The sequence below is a fragment of the Primulina eburnea genome, chromosome 13 (assembly GCF_022965805.1).
Source record: "Primulina eburnea isolate SZY01 chromosome 13, ASM2296580v1, whole genome shotgun sequence".
NCBI classification, from domain to species: Eukaryota; Viridiplantae; Streptophyta; class Magnoliopsida; order Lamiales; family Gesneriaceae; genus Primulina; species Primulina eburnea.
The window spans coordinates 4,684,638-4,710,113 of NC_133113.1; the positions used below are offsets into that span (position 1 = coordinate 4,684,638).

The window sequence follows — 25,476 nt, forward strand, 5'->3', positions numbered from 1 at the left end:
GTGTCATTTGGATTCTTTATTCTCCAAAAGCAATCACGTTGTATTATTGGTTTCTGGAGCATGCTTGGATGTGCAAATCACATATTGTTTAATATGTCCTCTGTCTTGAACCAATGAGTTCAATAGGGCCTTGGTTTAATTATGGGCATGATATACTCCATCCGAACTTTGACAAACTTTAAATTTATTCTTATTGTTCATTTGTAATTCATCATTAATCTTACTTTGTTACTTATAATGATATGTAATTATGCAAGGCTATTATTTGTGTTTTGATGAGTTATGTGCACCTCTTCAGGGAAAAATCAAATATGTTGTCAGATCTGTGATGCCTTCTGGTTGTGAATCAAAAAGTGGCACCTGTGGAGCCATTGGTACGGGAGAACCTCCTAACCTTGGTGGCTATGGTGTTGAGCTAGCTCTGAAAAATATGGAATACAAAGCCATGGATGATAGTACGATAAAGAAAGGTCGTATTTTCCTAGTCTTGCTAATCTGGTTGATTGTTCGTGAATTCTTTGCACCGTGTCAAAAGTATTTTGTTTAGAAATTGATGGTATATTTGGCATCATGTTTGAAAGTAACCTTGTTTACTAATTTTTTATCCTATATTCCAGAATATGCTTTATGAACAGGCTTTTTTTTTTGATAAGAAACAATATTATAAAATTTAAAGTAATAAGGTTTACATCAGTGGACTAGAAGTTCACTGTCATAGTTTTGAAGACCACCGTCCTAAAACTAGCTCCTAAAATAATAAAATCTTAGTGGTACACATATTCCCACTGTCTTAACAGATCAAAAGCAGAGACATTCTTGAAATCTTTGTGAATTCCTATCCAAGTGGCGACATTTATCTTGATCTTCTCCCAACATTTGTCAATATTTGAATCTTTGCCTTCGAAGATCCTTTGATTTCTTTCAAGCCAAACCGTTCAGCAAATACATTGAACAACAACTTGCCAAAAGATTCTTCCTCTCTTTCCTGTGAGTAGTCCCAAATCCATGCTGAATAAATCTTTTGTTGATTTGGGTATGACCCAAACCAATCGCATCTCTCTCAACGCTTTAATCCACAATGATAAAGTGAACGGACAATGGATTAGAAGATGATCCTGAGTCTCTAAATCATTTCTGCATAAAACACACCAATGTGGGCAAATGGCTATCCCTGGGCATCTTCTTTGAATCATCTCCGAGGTTGGTATCTTACCCTGAGTGGCTGTCCAAGAGAAAATCTGAATTTTGCTAGGTACGGGAACTTTCCAGACAGAATCATAAAGAATAAATTTTGGATAAAGATTATCTGAGAAAAAAGACTCGTAGAAAGAACTCACAGAAAACAAACCCGACGAATCCCCACTCCACCGAACAAAATCATCAACCCCCTCGACTAATCTAACTGGCTCTAAAACTACTAATAACCTTGACAGCTCCTGTAACTCTACATCTCTCACCCCCCTTCTGAAGTGGAAATCCCAAGAATGAACCCGAGTTGCACTATCAATTTGAGCAAAGAAAGAAATAGGTAAATTGTGGGAAGATGATAGCTGAAATAAAGCTGGAAAACAAACCTTGAAAGAACAGTCCCCTACCCAAATATCCTCCCAGAATCTTACCATATTCCCTCCTCTCACCAACACTGCAATCTTGTTCCTAAAAGTTGGGTATATCCGGGAAATAAACTTCCAAGGGCACCTATATGTCACATTTCTTGCCAACCCCGCATCCCACCCATTTTCTTGAAACTCATATTTACTAACAATAACTTTTTTCCATAATGATCCTTCTTCTTGGATAAATCTCCACCACCACTTCCCAAGCAAGGCCGTATTTTTGAAACTGATTTTCGCAATACCCAATCCGCCTCTTTCCTTTGGTTTACAAACTTTGTCCCATGCGGCCAAATGTAAGTGGCTATCTCCATCCAATCCATCCCATAAAAAATTCCTTGAAATCTTATCCATTTTTTCTTCCACACTTTTTGGAACCTTAAACAATGACATGTAATAAATCGGGATATCATTCAATACCGAAAGAATCAAAGTTAGTCTTCCCCCTTTTGACAAAAAAGCTTTCTTCCATGAAGCCAATTTTCTGGAAATTTTATCTACCACCGGCTGCCAAAAATCTGCTCGCAAAGGATTACCTCCCAAAGGTACTCCCAAATATGTAATAGGCCATGACTCTATACGACAACCCACTCTTCTTGCTAACCTTTCGACTTCTTCATTCTCGCGATTAATACCCAACAACGCACTCTTTTCCCAATTGATTTTCAAACCGGACATATCACAAAAAGAACTCACCACTTGAACCATGAATTTAATGTGATCCTCATCTTGAGCGAAAAAAAGTGTGTCATCCGCAAATTGGATATGTGAAAAATCAATCTTTTGTCTTCCAACCTCGATCCCCTTAATAAGATTCGCTTCCTTAGCTTTGTCTAATAATCTTGCGAGTGCATCAACAGTCAAGTTAAATAGAAAAGGAGACAAAGGATCTCCTTGACGAAGCCCTTTGTAAGCCTTGAATTTTCCTCTCGGCTTTCCATTGATCATCACCGAAAAAGCAACATTAGATACACATCCTCTCATCCACGATCTCCATTTTTTTCCAAACCCTTTCTTCAATAAAACGAAATCCAAGAACTCCCAACTCACGTTATCATATGCCTTCTCGAAATCCACTTTGAATACCCAACTTTTTTTTTTCTTAATCCTAGTCTCTTCGAGCAACTCATTCGCTATAAGACCACAATCCAAAATTTGTCTTCCTTCAACAAATGCATTTTGAGATTCTGAAATTGTTGAAGCCATCACACTTTTCATCCTATGTGTTAGGACTTTTGATAGAATTTTATATAAGCTCGTTATTAGACTAATCGGTCTAAAGTCCTTTACTTTGAAAGAATCAACTTTCTTTCTTATCAAGCATATGTAAGTCTCGTTGGTGATTCCATTTACGATTCCACTGTTAAAAAACTCATGAAAAACCAACATAATATCTGATTTGACTATTTCCCAACATTCTTGAAAAAAACCCATAGTAAATCCATCCGGGCCTGGGCTTTTACCTCCATCGCAACTGAAGACTGCTTCCTTTACCTCCTCTTCGGTAAAACTCTTTTCTAACTGACGGCTCATCTCCAATTCAATTGGGCACCAATCCACACCTTCAATCCTCCAACTTCTTGACTCCCCCTTCGAGTACAGTCCCATGAAATAATCTGAAATTATAGAAACAATCTCGTCCTCACTAGTTGTGATGGAACCATCAATTCTTTCTATTTTGTCGATTGTTGACTTGCTCTTTCTATGGTTGAGTATTGAGTGGAAGAATTTTGAATTTTGATCCCCTTCTTTGAGCCACTTTATCTTGCCTTTTTGAAAGTTGATTTGGTTCTTTCGTCTTATCGTTTCCTCTAGCATTAATTTCGCTTCTTTTCTCTCGATCAATAAACTTTCCGAGACCAGCCCCACACCCTCCAATCTGTCTATTCTACTGATTTTGTTAGACAATTCTGCTGCTTTCATTTCCGTCATTCCATAAACATCTTCATTCCATTTTTTGATGTCACACTTAATTGTCTTTAGTTTCATCATCAACCTATATCCCGCCCAGCCACGGGGGTTCGAGTTGTTCCACCATGATTGAGTCATTTTCTTGAAGTTTGAGTCTCCTAACCAAACGTTCTCGAATATGAAAGGACTAGGACCCCACTTATTTTTTTCCAAGTTAAGAATCAATGGGAAATGGTCCGATGTGACTCGCGGTAAGATCGTTTGCCTATAGAATGGGAAAATATCAGACCAACCCACCGTGAACAGAAATCTGTCTAGTCTACAACATATTGGAGATGACCTTAGATTCGACCAAGTATATTTACCGTTCAGTAAAGGTGGATCACACAAATGAAGTTCCTGAATCAAGCTGTCAAAACATTGCATACTCGAAGTCAATGAGACACTATTGAATTTCTCGTGAATTGATCTTACTACATTAAAATCTCCACCCAAACACCATCTATCACCACATAATACCCTCAAACCTGCGAGTTCATCCCAAAAATTATTTCTCAAACTTGGGTGGCAAGGCCCATAAACAGCTGTGAACCACCAGTCATGTAGTGCATCCTTTTGAATGTGAACAGAAACAGAGAAATCACCTATCAAATTATCCTTAACGCTTATAATTCTTGGATCCCACATCAAGATAATCCCCCCAGACCTACCACAAGCAGGTAATGTTATCCAATCCACAAATCTGGACTTCCATAGAGTTGAAATTAGTGTCCTGTCCACCAACACCCTTTTTGACTCCTGCAGTATTATTAAATCCGGTTTTTCTTTAGCAATTACTGCTCGAATCAAGCCCCTTTTTGTGGCTGACCCACTACCCCGTATATTCCATGAAAGAATTTTCATTGAATCACCGCCGCATCCCTCCTACTCTTACTGCAACTGCCATCTTCCCTTGCCATCATCAATCCACACTCATCTAAATCTTTAAATTCCACCTTCTGAACACCCTTAACAATCAATTGCAAATTTGCAAGGTCGAATCCTAATATAATGTCATTCTCTTGTGGTAACAATTTAAGATGTATTTCCAATTACAGTTTACTTGGGTGCATAGCAAGTCGAATCATCCTGATATTTTAGTTGACCTGACCTTGTCTCTTGCTTTTTTTTCTTCGCATTCTTTCTTCTTCTCTCCTTCCCTGTAAGGAATATAGTCGTGTTCACTCGAAACTGCTGTTATTGAGAGATTGATAGTTGAAGATTTCAATACTTCTTGCAGGTGTAACTCTTGAAGATCCACATACTGAAGATCTTAGCCAAGAAGTGAGAGGATTCATATTCTCCAAGATTCTGGTTTGTAATTTCTCTTTTATGTCTAAGGACCCCTATAAGTAACATTAACCTAGAAGCAAAGTTTGAAAGTTTCGAGTTTTTATAGAAAAGCTAATATTTAATGGCAATTTTGCAATGTTCCCGTTAGTTATAGGGGGTTTACGATTTTGATCCTATTTTTTGAGTTTCAAACATAATCCTATATCTTTGCACTTACAAATGGAAGGCGATGAAATTTCCTGTGGTGTTATGTTTCCTTAACTTAATGATCAAATTAGGTCGTGGTATGCGAGTATTGTAGATGCTAAACTAACAATTCAAAGTTAACGTGTGAACATACTAATGCAGGAGCGCAAATCAAAGCTCACATCTGAGGTAATGGCATTCAGGGATTATCTATTGTCATCTACAATTTCTGATACCTTAGAAATTTGGGAATTGAAAGGTACTGTTATTGTTTGTAGCTTCTGGATTCACATTTAAATTGAAAAAAGTACATAAATTGCTAAATACATCATTGTGCAGATTTGGGACATCAAACTTCTCAGAGAATAGTGCATGCCTCTGATCCTTTGCAGGCAATGCAAGAAATTAATCAAAATTTCCCTAGTGTCGTTTCTTCATTATCTCGAATGAATGTAAGATATTTTGTTGTGCGTAGTCATGAAATGTATTGTCTATGGTTTTTGTTTAATTAATAAACACAATCCATAGTAGATAAGATATTGGGTTGTGATCTAATATTACACTTTGCAGATGAATGATTCCATCAAAGATGAAATTATCGCAAACCAGCGAATGATTCCCCCTGGCAAGTCCTTGATGGCTCTGAATGGTGCCTTAATCAATATTGAAGATATCGACCTTTATCTGTAATATTTCCTTTCCAACCATGCCTTCTATTTATTACCTGTTGTCAGTTATTTTGTGTGGAAAACTTTCACTTCCATACTGTGGGAAATATGCGTCTTATAACATGTCCAGTAGACTTGATATATTCATGCAATTCTCAACTTTTGGATGAAGATAGCTTAAATGCGTGCACTGGTTGTTTATTCCATAACCAATCTACAGAGATCACTTATCGGGACTTCTTCATGGACCTAGGAACACTTGATGTCCTGTTTGTATGTAATACTTCCTAAGAATTTTTCTCTAGTGTTTAGATTCCTAATATTTTGCGTTTTCTATGACTCATCGGTTGATTGTTATATGCTTGGTTTACTTTCTAATTCATGCAAATTTTAATCCATCTTGTTTACTGTGCAATAGCAGTATTAGTTAGCATACATCTTAACTTGGTCCCTTCTTGTTTGTTATTTACAGCTGTTTTCAGTTTTCATCGTTAAACATCATCCTGGATTTCCTTGTGTATGATTAGGTAGAGACATAAATTTCTTGCTGGATGAGTATGCACGACATAGCCCTTTCTATTGTTTTCCAATACCATTATTCACTTCTTCTATAGATTCCTTTTCTAATCTTCTCTATCTCATCTCTATATGCTCTTTTCCTACATCTATGAACCCATCCTAACCATAAAGAATCTGTTGAAGGCAAGAGAAGCAAAAATATATTCCTTTTACCTAGAATCTATACATTTTGTTTTAGCCTGTAGGTCGAAGACGTCATTTCATCCCCATCTTTACCACTGTGTGAGTGTTACTCTCAAACTAGTTGGCGCACAAAATCTTACATAATATGGAGAGAATGGTGCACTTCTTTAGTTAATTACAATATCTGGTTCATTTTCACATTTGTGGTTTTTGTGCAACCTATCTGAAATTCAAATTGTTCAAAATGATATGTGTATTGTCATCATGGTTTTAACCTGACAAAGCTCGTTGTTAACTTACGGTATTCATATGTTTGACATTTCCTAGGCTGGTTGACATGGTTCATCAGGATTTGTCATTGGCTGATCAGTATACACAACTAAAGGTATAAAATTCCGGAACTTCCTCTGAAAAGCCTAATCTTAGGTAAAAAGCGCACATGGTTTTAACTGTAGGGAAGTGGGATATGGCCACTCTAGGTTCTGAAGGCTTCATTTGTTATTATGCCAATCCTGGGTTTTAGAATTTCAAGAATTCACAATTCAACCAACCTGATCGGGGTTAAAAACAGCTTGTGATCTACTCGTGGAAGATAATTGATTGTGTTTGATACCCATATTGGAATGAGAATGGTCCTCTTAAAGACAAATGGGTTAGTTACATGCATGAAAAAAAGCATGGACATACATCCTATGTAAATATATTTTATCTAGGTTATTTCTGACAATCAACAGCTGCTTTATTTGGCCGAGGATGTGGAATTCATTACAGTACACATCCAATATCTGTTTGTTTTCAATAGTATTCCTTTTCATTTGTGTTCTTCCCTGTAGACTGTATTTGATTTCATTCGATATTTTTTTGAATCCCAATGCTGATTCTTAATGTTTTGGAAATGCTAGATTCCTCCAAGTTCTGTGAGGAAATTCCTTTCAGTTTTACCTCCGTCAGAATCGGTTGCATTTCGTGTTGATTTCCGTTCTTCCCATGTTCACTATATCAATAACTTGGAAGAGGATTCCATGTACAAGCGGTGGAGAAGCAATCTAAATGAAGTATAGTCATTCCTTTAATTGCTGATAGTTCTTTGATTAGATTTCTCATTATTTTTTTAGAAGGGACATATATGTTATTTTTCAATCTTTTGTCATAGATTTTAATGCCAGTCTTCCCTGGACAATTACGCTACATCCGGAAAAACTTGTTCCATGCAGTTTATGTTTTGGATCCAGCATCTTTTTGTGGGCTGGAGGCAAGCTTTTCTCGTCTTCCAACTGCTTGAGTTTTTAACATGTGTTTCCTGTTGGTATTCTAATACCTAATTGATAAATTGGTGCATTGCAGACAATTGACACAATCATTTCCTTGTTTGAAAACAATCTTCCTGTGAGGTTTGGCGTGATATTATACTCTGCAAAATTAGTGGAGAAAATTGAAGCAGGTGATGGTGAACTTCCAGTTAGTTACTTGAAGGATAATCCTGGAGAAGACATTTCTAGCTTGGTAATTTTTTTTACAATTTTTCTGCAATTTAATTTTCACTTTACTGAAATAGTTGCAGTTGCAATCTTCTGGTGGTTGATATTGGAGGAACATATTGTTAGGATTTTCTTTATCTTGATCAAAGAAAGCTGCGGTTTTGTCAACTTATTTTCTGAGGCGTTCTCTTTCATGGAATCTTGGTTGCTTGTGATTTTGTGGTTACCTTCTCTTATTCTTTTTTCTCATTTTATTAATTTGATGCACATCACATGTTTTCAGTATAAAGATGGCTACACAAGTCATTATATTTTGTAACAGTGAGTTAACGTTTTAAAGGACTATATAAAGATGTCGAGACTCTTTATGCCCCAAGTCCTTGATTAATTTTATGCCTTCACGCTATTAGCAAAGTAATGCGGTCTTCCATCTAAAAAAATAGCAAAGTTATGTGGCACTGACGGTGATGGTAGGAATGTTGTGTCCATGGATAAAGATCGATGATTAATTTTTAGCAATCTAGCCATGTTAGCTTTTTCTATTGGTATCACGTTTCTGATTTAATGTTTGAATAAAATCTGATTCTTGTGGTCTCTCATCTATATCTAAGAAACACTTAATATGTGATGAGACTAGTTGTATTGAGGGACACTTGAGAACTAGCAATGATATGGAATTGAAAAACTACAAATCACATGGATGAGGCAAAATAGATATACATAATCATTTCTGTTTTCAATAGCTTTGTGCAACCCACTCTTGACTATTTTGGTGATTTTGTTCCTCTTGTCAGATTATACGCCTTTTCTTTTACATCAAGGAAAATCATGGAACTCTGACGGCTTTCCAGTTTTTGAGCAATGTAAGACTATGATCTCTTTAGTTTACCCTTTAAAAGGAAGGAGCAATGGTCTTTTCCATGTAGATTATATTAATTATTGCACACGTTATTCTTGTGCGTACAAAAAGTTATTAATATATGCAAAATTAACGTCACTCACACACACACTCAGGCATTCCCTCTTAGGTGGAAAGCTCATTCCCCTTGTAGGAAGTGAGATGATCTTTCCCATGTATAGTGACAGTGATGTGATATCTGGACTATTGTTAGGAACATAATTTACAAACTGAAATTATATTGCAACAAAAATGAAATCCAGAGATAAACTCTGTTACAAAACCCTAGCAGAAATGCTAGTATTTCCCTAGTCAAAGCTAGTCACAAGACAAATAATAACCGAATGCCTATCTCTAACCAACTCCATCCTATTATATTCTTTCCTTGCCCCTTCCCCAAGCCAATCTCTCTAAAGTTCTCTTTACATCTGCACGTTGAGTTTTTTTTTTTTGGCCCAATATATTTAGGCCATTGTAATACCTTTCTCTCGAATGATTAGGTCCAACAGACTTGAGATCCTAACAACTTTTCATTCCCATGTGTTTTGGTCTAACAAGATGCACGTGTTCCCTTGTAGACACATACTATTGATGCATATGCTGTTATCATGGAGTATTTGTGCTAGAAAGTTGATGTGTCTGTTTTCACTTTTGTAGGTTAACAAATGGAGAGTTGAATCTGCTGCAGAAGACAATCTTGAAATGCATCATGTAGAAGGAGCATTTGTGGAAACAACACTGTAAGCATCCCTCTTATAGAAGCATCATATTATTTACTCATTTTATGACGCTTTTGGTGATTCTTGTCCTACAGGAATTTCTATTGATCCATCTCTGAATTTTTCCCATAATTTTTCCAGATATCTGACACATAGTTTCCACCTGTAGGCCGAAAGCAAAATCTCCCCCACAAGACACTCTACTAAGACTGGAAAAGGAACAAACTTTGAGTGAACTGTCTCAGCAAAGTTCCATGTTTGTATTTAATCTGGGTTTGGCTAAGTTGGAGTGCTGTCTCTTAATGAATGGACTTGTCCACGAACCAAATGAGGTACATTTTAAACAATTGTTGCATCTCGCTTTCTTATTTCCCATGGTGATGTAATCCGTGTTAGTTGGTTAGTTTAGACTGAACTTCTTTATGGAGGTGATTCACTGTCTCCAATACCTAATATTGTTTGCTTAATCTGCGTAATCACCATGCTATAATATGATGATGACAGGGATTTTTTTGGATGACCTTTTACTTAACATTGTGCTCACCTAGATGGGACTCACATGTTTATTAACTTTTAATGATGACAGGATTTTTTTTGGAGGACCTTTTACTTAACATTGTTCTCACCGAGGTGGGACCCACCTGTTTATTAACTTTTAAATTTAAATTGTGAAATATTTGGTAGTGGACATACATTATAGCTGAAAATTAAGAGCAGACATATTCTATTTGTTTCAACTGTGCCTTTGAGTAACCTGTTAGCTGATTTACCTTTTTGCTTCATATTATGAGAGAATTGGCCACTGCAAGGCTGTGTTAGCTAATAAGTCTGCCACGTATTCCTTCCTCCCAAGTGAGAGTGATATAGCATCAATTGAGCCAGTAAACCGTGGATCTATTGAAGAAACTACTTTAAGCTCCATTGTAGTAGCATTCTCCACGTGGATCCCATTATCGCCAGCTTGGGAATGAACTTCGATCTGGATGTTAGTAAATTCCCTTTCCCAGTTTAACCCCAAAAGTATAACTTTCAGCTCCACACTGGTGTTAGTTCACAATCCTGTTAACTTCTGGAACTCAAAAGATTATTTATCCCACTGAAGTACCTCGGAAGTACCAATTATCCAGAGATGTTTTTTGCTTAAAGCTGGGATTGGTAGAGTGTCTTTCTATTCCTGTCAGTATATTCCAGTACTCCAGCCACCAAACAGTGCCCCTGCTTCTAGTGGCAGATTTTTTTCTCCGCAGGCTTTATGTATTCTTCACAAAAAAATGTGGCCTGAGCTTCGGTCTATTTCATGGCTTGGTGATATTTTAATTGACCATCACATCTAAAACATAAATCTTTTGGAGAGGAAAAATTTGATATTAGCATCTTCAGTATCCCTTTAATGTGGATTTGGAATTTCTCAGGTTTTGGAATATTTTCATTTTGTTGTCGATGAAAATAATTAAGTGCGTCTGCTATTTCCAGGAGGCTCTTTTAAACGCCATGAACGAAGAGCTTCCGAAGATACAGGAGCAAGTCTACTATGGGCAGATAAACTCTCATACTGATGTTCTTGATAAATTCCTATCTGAAAGTGGTGTCCAACGTTACAATCCAAAGGTACTTGTTTAATGGTGAAATTTCTTTAGCTAAATTAATTTGAAATATCATACAATCACTTCTGATGGTATGCTTTTCCTTGCTAAATCTTCTGCAATATTTGAACTTGTAGATCATATCAGATGGGAAGTTGAAACCAAAGTTTGTATCTCTGTCTTCCTTGATTCTTGAAAAGGAGTCTCTATTTTCTGAACTCGGCTACTTGCATTCACCAGAAAGTGAGTTTTTGTAATGCTGAATTGTTAATGTCCATTGTATCCAATTGAATACTAACGCTTTATAGCTTATAAGTTTCTTACATTTTCTTCCAGCCATGGATGACTTGAAGCCGGTGACTCATCTTCTTGCTGTTGATATCACATCTAGGAAAGGGATAAAGTTACTTCGTGAGGGAATACGTTATCTGGTATTTTATTGCTCTTTTTATTTGTTTAAGTATAAAACTATTGATTATGTAGCCTCCATGAGCTCAAATTTGTGTGACAAGTGGTCTTAATATGGTATCAAAGGCTTAAGACTCCTAGATGCGAAATCGCGTATATTTATCAAGTTGTTTTTGGGTTGTCTTTGTTGTCTAATTCTCGACCTACTTGCATGTGTGGGCCTTGTATGTTGATTTCGGGTATATATTCCACGATCTTCATTTCTCCGGCATACACGTATGTGACATATAAAAATTTAAAACTATTTGTGCTGCCTCCATAACCTCAAACTTTTGGAACAAGTGGATATCGACAGTATTTTTGTAACCAGATCTCTTATTCTGTTTTGCTGCCATCTCAAATTTTTGTCTGATATCTTTTGCTGCCATCACAAATTTTTATCTGATTTGCTGACTGCCATTGGGCAGTACTCTGGGATTTTCCTATTCTTATCTTTGTATATAGCTTGTGTGTAGCATCGTTACTTTTGTTCTGTTAAATTCCTTAACTTTTGCTGTTTCCAAGATTAAATGAAGCGGTGGTAGACGCTGTGGCCTGTGACATCTGCATGTTCGACTCCTTGAAAACCCTTTAATGTTTTCTCTTTGTCTCCCCCAACGATGTTTGGCTTAGTTAAATTAAATGCAAGCTGAACAAGAATAGTTTGCAGTTTTCCACCTTATGATAAAGTTTTATTGGGTGTAATTTTCTTACTGTTCTTTTTTTCGTTTTGTCATTATTTTACTTTTTTTGCAGCTTGGTGCTTCTAAAATAGCTCGTGTTGGTGTGTTATTTAATTCTAACGGAGATGCAAATTTACCTAGCCTCTTTTTCGCCAAAGTTTTTGAAGTTACTGTATCATCTTACAGGTGTGTTGGGGTCTTAATTGCAGTTTCTTTCTTTGAATTTTTTTGCAAAGTTTCTTTAGGTATCTATCTGTGCTTTATTGAATACTGTTTAAATTCTCTTTTTCCTTAATCTATTTGTTTTTTTAAATTTTTTGCAGTCATAAGAAAGGAGTATTAAACTTTCTAGATCGACTTTGTGTGTTCTATGAACAAGAGTACATCTTGGTTTCCGGGGTTACTGAAAGCTATCAACCACTCGTCGATAAGATCTTTGAGCTAGCTGATGAAAATATGTTGCCTTCTAAGGGCTATGAATCTGCTCGAACTGGGTTTTGTGCTGAGGAAATTAGGAGTCGATTGAATAAGGTTTTTTTCTGATATTTTCGAGATCATGCACGTCACTAGTTGATATGTCATATCATATCTGTTCATTATGAACTCACCACGAGTTTCCTTTTTCATCACTGTATAGAAATCAATTCTTAGTCGTTAGATAAAAGCAGATGAATGCTTTTCTTGTTTGAACTAATGCAGCATATATAATTCACATATTTTTATATTCCTGTCTCAACCATCTACATTGGCGCTCCCAGTGCTTTGCATGTGTTAGTTTTCAGCAGCAGATGTAGGATTTTTTTAAGGTTAGGCCTTAGCGGAATCCCTTAGGGACTCAGTATTTCATCTTTGTTCTAGATTGTAAAAAATATATAAAAGCAGTATCCCTATACCAGCAAATATTTTCTTTTCTAGGTTTGTTATATATAAGATTCTAGGAAGACTGGTATTTACAATTACCTATCCGATTTATGCATTTGTGATAACAATTTTTGTTATTTGTACGAGACACTTAAAATGGCAACTGATTCATTGATGATATGATTCAACGCACGTGCAGGTGACCCAGTTTTTATATAGGCATATTGGTCTTGACCATGGTATGAATGCAGTTATTACCAATGGGAAAGTAAGTACGTTCACCCTTTGAATTTAGCATTTGATTTTTGGCATTACTGTTATAATATGGTTTCCGGGCTTTATCTTTTTTTTTTGTTGCTGGACGAGAATGATTGAAAACTTCAATTTTCTCTATCTGAAATCTTATGTTGAATTTGGTTCTGATGGAGATTATGCTGCCCTACCACTGCTTTTAAGATGCCATTATTGTATTTAATAGGTGATCCGGCTTTTTGATGGTAGTACATTCTTGAGTCATGATTTACAACTTCTTGAATCCTTAGAGTTCAAGCAACGGATAAGACACATCGCTGAAATCGTTGAAGACATAAAATGGGAGGACATAGATCCTGACTTGCTGACAAGGTATTTCAAAATGGGGTTAGCCGTTAGCTACTGTATTTGTATGATCGTGTCGTAATACCCTTTCACCAATCTGACAGAATTTTTTTCATGAGATTTTACGGAGTCATTATTGTGATGTTTTACATACCATTTGTATATCATATTTTAATGTATTTTATTAAATTGGTTGGTTAATCATCATTTCGATTATGTTCGTTGTTTGTCCTGCGCACTACATGCTAGATACAAAAGCACCTTCATTCACTTCTGCTTTGTCACTATATTTACACCATTGACATATTTATATTTTCCTTGCCAGTGAGGAAATTTATGTCAAAGAAAATAAAACGGTAAATAGAAATATTTACCTCAATTCAATTTTCAAAGATCGCTGATGTATGTTTGCTCCAACATGATGAAACCTCCCATTTTCATGGGACTGCAGGGTTCCGGTCCTTTGCTGGTGCTTTTAAGATCTCTTTGTTTGATTGTAACATTGAAATTGTCATGGTTGGTAGCATTAATATTTGCTATACCCATCTGCCTAATAATATCTTATCCTTGATGTTGGAACGTGTTTTTATTTTTTCTAGCAACGGAGTGGTCATTTACCTCAGCTTGCACTGGTAACTTGTGAACATGGTGCTTGACTTATAACAAAGTCAAGGCCGCAATATCTGCACCATCTACTCGATTTATTTAGAAACTCGAGTTTCAATGTAGTAAACTGGTCGGAGTAAATTTATTGACTCGGTAATTACTTATTAAAATAACAAGACAGAAGAAAAACACTGGATGCTTCTGACTTTTCCACTGAGGATTATAAAATCAATTACTTTGATTAATTCTTTCCATAATGACAATGTACTTGCATTTTCGAGTAATCAATTTCCCCTTATACCGACCTGTTTTGCTTACAGCAGCCACTTAACTTGTGTGAAAGTAACTAATTAGGTTTTGTGTGTGTGTGTGTCTGTATTCATATACATATTTATATATGATATTAATTTTCAAAGGATATTTCGCCGCCATTGAGATTCAAAGAATTGTTTGTTCTGTTACTTCTGCTTTGGTCCTTGGCTTGTCTATGTTATTTTTGCCCTCTGTTACTCTAACCAGTTTTGGGTACTGTGCTAAAATGTTTTATTCTTTTTCTCTTTGTAGCAAATTTATCAGTGACATTGTTATGGCTATCTCATCCTCAATTGCTACGCGGGATCGAAGTTCTGAAAGTGCTCGATTTGATATACTGAATGCAGAACACAGGTAGACGACTATTGTGCGAAAGGTTTGACTTTATGGTAGCGTTGAACTGCAGCCTGCAAAATGTCAGATTTGACAGATGCACTGGTTTTAAGTATGGGCTTGTTTTATGTTGAGTTTTGAAATGCTTCATGACTGGCTTTCATGTCATATTAGCATGGGTTTACTCAGAGCAACGAGTCTCATTTTATTTTAATCAACAGCTATAGATACTGTGGATGTTGTTAGAAAGGATATTGATTACCAGATATGAAATCGCTGTATTCGAACTCCCTGAGTCTAACTCAATTTAAGTGTTTGTTGTAGTCAATGTAAGCCAATCTTTGATTTGGCTTCTTTCACTTTTTCATTTGTCTCAGAATTGATATCAGACTTTCTGAATTTTATTGTCAAGTTTTTTCTTTTTTCCAGATCATTTACTATAAAACCTAAAATGCAATTTCTTGTGTAATCCAATGCTGTCATGAAATCAAATTATGGCTTATTATAGTCTTACCTATCAAACATATGAGGGCCTATAGATGTTTTATTCCAAATCGTTTAATTATGTTGCTCTTACATTATGCAGTGCTGTTATTCTGCAAAACGAAATTTCAAGCATTCATATTGATGCCGTTATTGATCCATTGAGTCCTTCGGGTCAAAAGCTCTCTGCTCTTCTACGGATGCTATCAAAGTTTGTTCAGCCGAGCATGAGACTTGTGCTCAATCCAGTGGTAAATTTATTCTTAAAATTTTATAATCACTCATATTTTTAATTTTCTTGTTCTTTGGGGGGGGGGGGGGGGGGGTGTTTGTGTTTTCTCAGAACTACCTGATGAAGTATGGTTTGCATTCTTAAAATTCTGAAATTTCATAGAATCTTGTGAGACCAAATTGGCTTTTGAATTGTGAGGTGTCATTGCTCAATCATGAATTCAAACGTTCTGTTAGAGTAAAATATAGGAGACACATAGTCATCTATAATTATTGGAAGCACTTGACAAAATAAAGGGAACATGTCATGTGTGATGCGTCCAAAACTCAATGCAACTCAGGACTCGCATCTTATTGAAAGAGGCGGACTACCGAATTATATTTTAGAATTTAAATGTATTCAGGAAATAATCACTTACTAATCTGAATTTTACGAAGTACTGAATAACCAGAAAACAAACCATCACCAGTGCACAAGCAATTAAGAATGATATTTGAATATCGTTTGGGATAAACAATTCTGTCATTTGAGACTCGCTTAAAGTGTGCCTGGAACCTTTAAGGCACACCTACACAGGGCGTTATGGCCTAGGCAATCACCTCATTGAATGGCTGAACCTGAAATATCCTAAAGTTCCAGGGTTGTGCCTCCTTGTCCCTTCATCATTGGAACATGTTGAATATCAAAATTTAGATTAGGATAGGCATTTGAATTGTTAGATAAATATTCATCTACTGTTTTATAATTTAAACTTTGGATTAAATTATATTATGTTGTTATCTTATGATTTATGTATATAATTTGTATTTCTTGGTTAATGGTATGAATAAGAATTCATCTTCTTCAGCATATTTTTTTCGTATATCAAACTACATGGTATCAGAAGGCGGGTTCCGCCTATGACGAATACGGCATGGTCTCATCTTCCTACAGTCCCTTCCCTATAGTGACGACGACCCCAAGCGTGGGCAATGCATCTCCACTATGCATCATCTGTCATAAGCTTGATAGCCGTAACTTTCTTCCTTGGTCGCAATCTGTCTTGTTGTTCATATGTGGCCAGGGGGAGATTTCCTTAAAGGCACGGTGTCCCGCCCTGATTCGAGCGATGCAAAGTTCAAAGCATAGAAGGCTGAGAACAATTGGACTTATTCATAGTGATATTTGGGGCCCTTCAATGTGAAAAACATCATGGGTACACGTTGGTGCTTATTATGTGTGGATGACCATACTCGTCTATCATTGGTGATCCTCATGATAGAAAAAAATGAGACTTCCAGGATTTTTAAAAACTTCCATGCCATGATTCGAATACAATGCTCCACCAATATCCAAATTCTCCGCACTGATCGGACAAGAGATTTCTTAACTCTGTCTTGGGGATCATCATCAAACTCTACGCTAACACCCCTCAGCAAAAATCGTCATCTCCTCGAGGTTGCTTGTTCCTTGTTATTCACTCGGAATGTCCATCATTTCTGGGGCTAACATCGTTCTAACTGCCACTCACCTAATAAATTGGATGCCTTCTCGTGTCCTTAACTTCCAAAGCTTTCATCCTTGTTCATTCCCAACATAGGGGCATACTTGGTCCTCGTTCTCTCAAATGTATATTTCTTGGGTATTCTCTTAATCAGAAATGATACAAATGTTATTCTCATATCATCGTGAAATTCTACTCCTCCAACCCTACTTTTCACCTTCCTTGGTTCAGGGGGAGATTGTTATGAACGAACCTCAGAATCTAGAGCTCGTCGACATACCAAATGACTCCCAAGTTGACCCAATCTATTCAATCCCACAAGATAACTCCCAGTATAATCCTGGACACACTATTCTACTTTTTTTCCATTTTATTCTCGTAGAAGGCCACTTCACCTTGGGAATCTTCAGGAACACACACACGATCAGCCAACCAATGGTACTTCCTCACCGCTAGATGGTTTGAATCACACTAAAGGTACGCCGAGCTTTGACTCACTAAAATCGATGAACTTCCTTATAGACCCATTGCATCGAGATAAGCAGTTAGATTTTGCACCCAACATCCTATAAGTAACTTTGTCTCACTTGATCTTTTGTCTCCTGCGTATCGAACATTTCTTGTGAATTTAGACCAGTACAAGTTCCATCAAACATCACTAAAGCTCTCCAAAATCCAAAATGGAGAACGGTTGCCTTTGATAAAACCGTGGTCTTGAAAAGAACAACACTTGGCAGAACTTCCACCCGGGAAATAGACTGTTGGTTGCAAGTAGATCTTCATAGTTAAGCACAAGGCTGATGGAAGTATTGAACAATTTAAAGCACGGCTAGTAGCAAAAAAGCATACCCAAGTTTATGAGATTGATTGTCAAGAAACCTTCGCACACGGTAGCCATGCTAAATATGGTCCGTGTACTCCTATCCATTGCTACAAATTTAGACTGGCCTCTGTACCAACTCGATTTCAAAAATACTTTATTGAATGGGGATCACGAAGAAGAAATTTACTTGAGTATACCTCCAGGAGTTGAGTCAGAGACTACTGTCAACAATGTATCTAGATTGAAGAAGTCACTCTATGGTCCGAAGCAATCTTCGATAGCTTGGTTTCACAGCTTCACCAAAGTCTTGAAAGGTAATGGTTACATACAGTGCCAATCAGATCACACAATGTTTGTCAAACACTCCAACAAAGATAGGATCTCTTTTATCATCATATACATTGACGATATTTTTATCACTGGAAACCATGAGGAGGAGCTCACTTTGATTAAGATGTTGCTCTCAAAAGAATTCGAGATGAGGAACTTAGGACATTTGAAATATTCTTGGAAACGGGAGTGGCCAGATCAAAGCATGGATCCTGATTTATCAAAGAAATATGTTTTGGACCTCTTGAAAGAAACAAGGATGTTGGAATGCAAGCCTGTTGATACTCCTATGGAACCAAATACAAAATTGGGAGGAGGATAGCCGATATCAGAGGTTAATGGGCAAGCAGATATTTCAGTCTCACACAAGACCTGACATTGGATCTGTTGTAAGCGTTGTGAGTCCGTTAATGAACAATATGCCGTTCTTCGGGTATTGAAGTACCTAAAGTGGTCTCCTGGAAAGGAACTATGTTTTCGAAGAACCACCACAAGAAATGTACAGGTATACGGTGATGCTGACTAAGCAGGATAGTCTACTGATAGACGATCAACATCTGGGTATGGATCATTTGTACGAGGTAACGGGTAACCTAGTATCATGGCGTAGGAAGAAGCAAACTGTGGTGGCAAGAAGCAGGCAGAAGGAGAATTTCGGCCCTTGGCCAGTGGGATTTGCGGGTGAATATGGCTTCAAAGATTGTTGACTAAGTTGAAATTGGAAGGTCACTAACAGGAATTCAAATTTGACAATCAAGATGCGATAAGTATTGCCAAGAATCCAGTTCATTATGATCGTACCAAACATGTTGAGGTAGACCGTCATTTTACAAGTGAAGATTGAGAACGGAATCTTGAAACTCACCTACATTCCTAGCCATTCGGAAGTTGCAGATATCCTAACAAAGACCTTATTTCAACCTACATTTGAAGACATGATGTCCAAGTTGGTCATGATCGGCATATACCACCCAACTAGAGGGTGGATATGCATTTGAATTGTTTGATAAACATTCATATAATGTTTTATATTTTAAACTTTGGACTAGATTAGATTTGATTACATTGTTATCTTCTTATTTGTTATGTGTAAGTATAAGTTTTATGTCTCAGTTAATGGTATGAATAAGAATTCATCTTCTTCAGCATATATTTTTCATATATCAAACTACAGAACATGATACATGGGACTTTGTAAACAGTATATTTACCCGAGCATAACCCTAGATTCTTGGGAATCAACGTGGAGAATGATAATGTTATTGCTGATGTGCGTGAGAATCTGTGAAATGGCCGTAGGAATTGAATTTCCGACAATTGTATGATGAACGTGGATCTGCTTGGGGGAAGAGCGGGGAGAGATGAATTGGTGGTCGGAGGCGTGTTATGTTCATCTACTTTTTATAATTCCATAGTTTGAAGAACCAAGGACAATACATAATTTAAGATATTATCTTACGTGGAGAACTGTCCTTGCACAGTTTCTTGGACCCAATTCCTATTGATTCTGTTACTTTTTGATTGTCAAATAGAGTGATAGATTAGTAATTTATGTTGTAAAATGTCAGATTGCGGCAGGAAATCCTTATTGCGGTATCAACTTGAGTTTTTAGGAGATAATTAATTCACAGCATGAGTATTAATTTTGAAACCTTGTTGGTTTGTTGCTATTTATTACATTTTCATATTTTGGATCATTATATTCTGAATTTTTTGCCTAGTTTAGCTCCATAGCTGGTTTTAAAAGAGTAATCTTGTTGATGTTTTTGATAGAGTTCTCTGGCGGATCTTCCTCTGAAGAACTACTACAGATATGTGTTGCCAACAACGGTATCAAACGTCTTTTAGCTTATGAATTTTTGAAAAATAATTGGTGTACTTTGTTCACTCTTTCTAGCTATTACAGGATGATTTCAGCAGTACAGATCATACAGTCCATGGTCCTAGAGCATTTTTTGCAAATATGCCACTATCTAAGACACTCACCATGAATCTGGATGTTCCTGAACCATGGCTCGTTGAGCCGGTTGTTGCCATGTAAGTTTCTGCTGACAGCATCCGATTTTAGAAGTGTTTGCGCAAAATTTTGTATAGTAATTTGTCAAATATTCCAAGGAGAGAAATTTTATGTATTTTTCCATGTTCAATATGTCAATTCTTATGTCCGAGTGTGATAATGCAGCCATGATCTGGACAACATATTACTTGAAAATTTAGCCGACACCAGAACACTGCAAGCTGTGTTTGAACTCGAAGCTCTTGTTCTCACAGGTATCCTTTTTACCGCAGTTTTTATTAAAATTGTAACCTATGAATCATACTAATTTGAGAGCAATAATAATCAGGCCATTGTTCTGAGAAAGATCATGAACCGCCCCGGGGTTTGCAATTGATCCTTGGAACAAAAAATTCTCCCCACTTGGTGGACACCCTTGTTATGGCCAATCTTGGTTACTGGCAAATGAAGGTATCTCCTGGGGTATGGTACTTGCAGCTTGCTCCAGGACGAAGCTCGGAGCTCTATGTAATGAAGGAAGATGGTGAAGGAGGTCAGGAGACTACTTTGTTGAAACGCTTGATAATAAATGACATGCGTGGTAAATTAGTACACATGGAAGTGATAAAGAAGAAGGGTATGGAACGAGAGAAGCTGTTGATCCCTTCTGATGATGATAGTAATATTTCCGGGAAGAAAGTAAGAGGATTACATTTAGATTTCATCATTTTCTTTGTTGATTATTCTGCAAAGTTCATTTATGGACTTTCAAGTTATTTTTTATTCCCATATCGACCAGGGAAATCAGAACAGCTGGAATTCAAATATCCTTAAATGGGCTTCTGGATTTATTGGTGGGAAGGACCATTCAAAGAAGGGTGAAATTAGTTCCGCGGTAAATCTTTTTCCCCTTCCTCTCTCTCTGTTGAATATAATTACAGAAGCGCGGTACAGTCCGATGGACTTAGCGGTTTATTTTGGCCAAAGTTCTCTTAGCTCATGCATAAATTTTAGCCGAAAGTCAAAATGAGGTTATGCATTATTGACAAGGTTCTTATCTTTTTCTTGTAGGAACCTGGGAAGGGTGGTCGTCATGGGAAAACAATAAATATATTTTCAGTTGCATCTGGACACTTGTAAGTCAATTATTTGTGTATCAGTCATTTTCAGTAAGTTTTTTTTACTCTTCAGATAGTCCTTCGAAATCTTCTTTGACATTATTAATGAACTCCAAGAATTGGTTCCCTCAATTTCTTTTTTTTTGATAAGAAACATTTATTTATTATAATAGAATTAGAGTTTACAAAACAAGTGGATGAGCAAATAAATCTCCAATCAAAAGAGTGATTAGTTCATCTCAAACTCTATGAGCAAATAAATCTCCAATCCCTAACTAGGTCCGAAATTCGCATATGCTGAAACTTCTTTAAGTTGACTGTCCAAGTCGCGACTCTGAACCTGATCTTCTCCCATAATTCTTCCTCTGAATCCTCTTTCTCACTGAAAATTATGTTGTTGCGTTCCAACCATACTGACCAGAAAACGCAATGAATCACTACATACCAAAAATCCATAAGAGCTTTCCCCTTGAGGAATGACTGATCCATTAGCAACATGTCTTTCGAGCTGCTTGGGAAACACCATTGAAAGTCCAAATGCTTCATGACCTTGATCCATGTTACCCTCGTGAAAGCACAATGAAGTAGTAGGTGGTCCTGAGTCTCCATATTGTTCTTGCATAAACAGCACCATTGTGGACATAGAACTATTCCCGGCTTTCTTCTCTGTATCTCATCGTTAGTCTGCAACTTCCCCAAAGCCACGATCCAAGAAAACACTTTAACCTTTTGTGGTATCGGTACATGCCAAATGCTAGTGTGTTGTGAAAAAGTTCGGAAACTCTGTGTAGGAAAAAACGAAGAATATAAAGATGACACTGAAAAGACTCCTGAAGGATCCCCCAACCACACGAGTATCTTTGCCAAGTTTTGCATGTACCAGTACAAAATATGATCAGAACTCCGATAGGGTGTATCTGGAAATAAATAACATCATCATGTGATTCATGTCAAACTCTTGAATCCTTGTTACTGTCACTATTTTCCTGCTTACTTTTAGTATTTGTTTTCACAGTTAGAAAGTATTATGTGTATAAATGTAATAGATTGGCTATAGAGATCATTTTCTGTTCCTATTGCAGGAATAGGATGTAGTATATATTGTAGCCCACTTTTTGTTGTAATATTGCTTTATTTTTTTTCATTTCTCTCAGTTTTAAATGCTTCACAAACTACTGCTGTGCAGGTACGAACGATTTCTGAAAATTATGATTTTGAGTGTGCTGAAAAATACGCGGCGGCCCGTCAAGTTTTGGTTTATAAAGAACTATCTCTCTCCTCAATTTAAGGTCATATCCTGCATTCACTTACTTCTGTTCATATAACGATCTCAGTTCTTCCGTTCAATTGTATCCAAAGTGTTTCTGCCTTCTATAAGCATCATCTTGATTATTGATAGTAATCGCAGAGGGGGGGAGAGGGCTAGCTGGGAAAGGGTTGCATCCCCCTTCTGGTTAATTTTTTCTACGTGCTTATAGATATTTATATATTTTACTTTTACGAAAACATGATTTCGTCCCCTTCAGTTTTTGAGTCCTCATTCCGCCCCTCCATGTATTTTCTGGCATCATCATTGATTGATAGTTTTGTGCAGGATTTAATCCCACATATGGCTCGTGAATATGGTTTTGAGTATGAATTGGTCACTTATAAGTGGCCTTCATGGTTACATAAACAAAAAGAAAAACAGCGAATCATATGGGCGTACAAGATCCTTTTCCTTGATGTCATTTTTCCTCTTGCATTAGAGAAGGTATTTGGACTTTTACCATTGTAAAAGTTTGTCACAATGTTTGTCATCTTCAATATTATCATCATAGTAAAATGTCATATTCCCTCATATCATTCCGAGTAAAATGTACTTCATTATTTATTCTAATCCAAAAATGTATTGTTTTAAGTTTTTTAATTTATTTACAATTTTTACATGATTTGTCATCTTCAATAACAACTCCATTGCCACGGAATAAAACTCTGTACATTTTAGGTTTATTTCCCAAATCATTCCTCCAAAATATTTCCTCCAACTTTTCCCCCAATACTCCATTCGGAAAATCAAACCTTGCATAAACCTCTTAGTTTATGTTTCACCTTAGATATTTCCACTATCGGTTAAAAATCCCAGGTGATATTTTTTTTACCCGCAGGTTATATTTGTCGACGCCGACCAAATTGTCAGGGCTGATATGGGAGAACTTTATGACATGTATTTAAGGGGCCTACCCTTGGCCTACACACCATTTTGTGACAACAATAAAGAAATGGATGGCTACCGATTTTGGAAACAAGTAGATATTACTTGACTCGACTACTTGCTATTTTCGATTTCTCTTCATTCTTATAATAAATTTTAAAATTATATGTTTGTATTTTACCTTATTGAACAGGGCTTCTGGAAAGATCATTTGAGGGGAAAACCATATCATATTAGGTATATTCAGCTTTTTAATGGTTCATATTTTTCTGATTACCTCAGTGATAGTTGCCTAACAGTGTGACATGTTTTTTTAGCGCTCTGTATGTCGTTGACTTGGTCAAATTCCGGGAAACAGCAGCAGGAGATCAACTGAGAGTTGTCTACGAAACCCTGAGCAAAGATCCAAATAGTCTTTCTAATCTTGATCAGGTGACAGTTTTTCTTGGTGTTCTTAGTTTATTTTATAGGCATCTGAAATAAGTGCCAATCTTGTTGCTCTTCTTATTTCTTGAAGCCTGTGCCTTCCACATCGCTTTTATGGTATTGTCCCCATCTGGTGAAAAAATTTAGAACTTTTTTTGCCTCCCAAAACCAATTGCATCTCCCAACTTTGCCCATGGCTCTTCCCTGAGTTTTGGGGTGGTGCGGAAGAATGGGCGAGGGGATGAATATTTTGCGTTGAGATTAAAATCAAACGATGAATATGAGAAGTGAAACTATAGATTATATGTGCTCCACTCTCTTTCAACACGCTAATAAAAGTTTGGTCCATTTTCCAGGATCTTCCAAACTATGCCCAACATATGGTGCCCATCTTTTCCCTTCCTCAAGAATGGCTGTGGTGCGAGTCATGGTGTGGTAATGCAACAAAATTACGAGCAAAAACCATAGATCTATGCAATAATCCCATGACAAAGGAGCCTAAACTTCAGGTAACAATCAAGTCCATGAGCATTCTACTCCTTTTCTTACATTTTCTGAACTCTTATGTTTTCTTACAGGGAGCTAAAAGAATAGTTGCAGAATGGCCTGATCTTGATTTAGAAGCTCGACGCTTCACTGCCAAGATTTTAGATGAAAATATAGAACCCCGAGAGCAGTCTACGCCTTCTACACAAACACAAAACATAAATGAAGCTTCTTCTTTGGAAGATCAGGAATCAAGGGCAGAACTGTGAGAACTCAAAATATTCTGATACTTCAAGTGCTGTAACTTCAAGTGCTGTATTTCTCCCCTATATTCAAGCTTCATGACACGATCTCAATTGGGAAATTAATCTCGAAAAAATTTTGGCTCGTTCCTGAGGAAAAAGGACGAGGTTAAACGTCGTTCCTGGAGTCTGGACTAAGGTAGACGGTTGTCGAAACTTACACATTGATCAAGAGAAGGATGTTAGTATATTGAACCCCTTTTTTATTTTTTTTTTACAAATTTTGCCTTGGAGAACCTCTTGTTCAAACTTTTTTCATAGGAGGGGCATTAATTTAGTTGGGAAAGAGTTTGTGAATGAAAAAAACTTATCCAGTTAATTAAATCACTTCTGTGGGAAAACTATAATTTGTAGTTTATTATAATATAAGTATTTTGGGTTCAAAACTTTAATGGATGAACAAAATGACGGTGAAATTAATCCCTTTAGAAGGATATCAACTTTCTTATTTTCAGTTCTTGAACTTGATTCGAACCTCTTTGACGACTGAGCATCCAAATAACCTTAAATATTGTAAAAAAAAAAAAAATTGTAAGTGTTGCAAATTAACCGAGTCTTCTTGGTTGGGATGGTATAACTAACGCACCAACCTCTTTACGACCCCATTGATGACTGAGTATTCAAATAACCTTAAAAATCGTAAAAAAAAATCGAATTGTTGTAGGCCTTCTGAG

At 36.7% G+C, this 25,476-nt stretch overlaps 1 protein-coding gene across 2 annotated transcripts in view; it reads left to right on the top strand.

Annotated features, from left to right (window-relative positions):
- The window catches only part of LOC140809210 (UDP-glucose:glycoprotein glucosyltransferase), a 28,225-nt gene extending 3,048 nt beyond the window's left edge, over positions 1–25,177 (top strand). For both annotated transcript variants that reach the window (XM_073166727.1, XM_073166728.1), the window contains exons 4-37: positions 299–470; positions 4,804–4,877; positions 5,205–5,301; positions 5,382–5,494; positions 5,613–5,728; positions 6,740–6,797; positions 7,315–7,467; positions 7,566–7,664; positions 7,757–7,915; positions 8,685–8,753; positions 9,446–9,528; positions 9,677–9,839; positions 10,981–11,115; positions 11,228–11,333; positions 11,427–11,521; positions 12,294–12,406; positions 12,544–12,751; positions 13,281–13,349; positions 13,560–13,705; positions 14,849–14,950; positions 15,516–15,663; positions 20,054–20,110; positions 20,187–20,317; positions 20,463–20,551; positions 20,626–20,975; positions 21,076–21,171; positions 21,348–21,412; positions 22,581–22,683; positions 22,989–23,147; positions 23,542–23,682; positions 23,782–23,825; positions 23,906–24,020; positions 24,371–24,523; positions 24,593–25,177. In XM_073166727.1, the coding sequence (XP_073022828.1) occupies positions 299–470; positions 4,804–4,877; positions 5,205–5,301; positions 5,382–5,494; positions 5,613–5,728; positions 6,740–6,797; positions 7,315–7,467; positions 7,566–7,664; positions 7,757–7,915; positions 8,685–8,753; positions 9,446–9,528; positions 9,677–9,839; positions 10,981–11,115; positions 11,228–11,333; positions 11,427–11,521; positions 12,294–12,406; positions 12,544–12,751; positions 13,281–13,349; positions 13,560–13,705; positions 14,849–14,950; positions 15,516–15,663; positions 20,054–20,110; positions 20,187–20,317; positions 20,463–20,551; positions 20,626–20,975; positions 21,076–21,171; positions 21,348–21,412; positions 22,581–22,683; positions 22,989–23,147; positions 23,542–23,682; positions 23,782–23,825; positions 23,906–24,020; positions 24,371–24,523; positions 24,593–24,769 (4,158 nt within the window). In that variant the 3' untranslated portion in view covers positions 24,770–25,177. The remainder of the gene's footprint in view (positions 1–298; positions 471–4,803; positions 4,878–5,204; positions 5,302–5,381; positions 5,495–5,612; positions 5,729–6,739; positions 6,798–7,314; positions 7,468–7,565; positions 7,665–7,756; positions 7,916–8,684; positions 8,754–9,445; positions 9,529–9,676; positions 9,840–10,980; positions 11,116–11,227; positions 11,334–11,426; positions 11,522–12,293; positions 12,407–12,543; positions 12,752–13,280; positions 13,350–13,559; positions 13,706–14,848; positions 14,951–15,515; positions 15,664–20,053; positions 20,111–20,186; positions 20,318–20,462; positions 20,552–20,625; positions 20,976–21,075; positions 21,172–21,347; positions 21,413–22,580; positions 22,684–22,988; positions 23,148–23,541; positions 23,683–23,781; positions 23,826–23,905; positions 24,021–24,370; positions 24,524–24,592) is intronic.
- Positions 25,178–25,476: the final 299 nt, after the last annotated feature.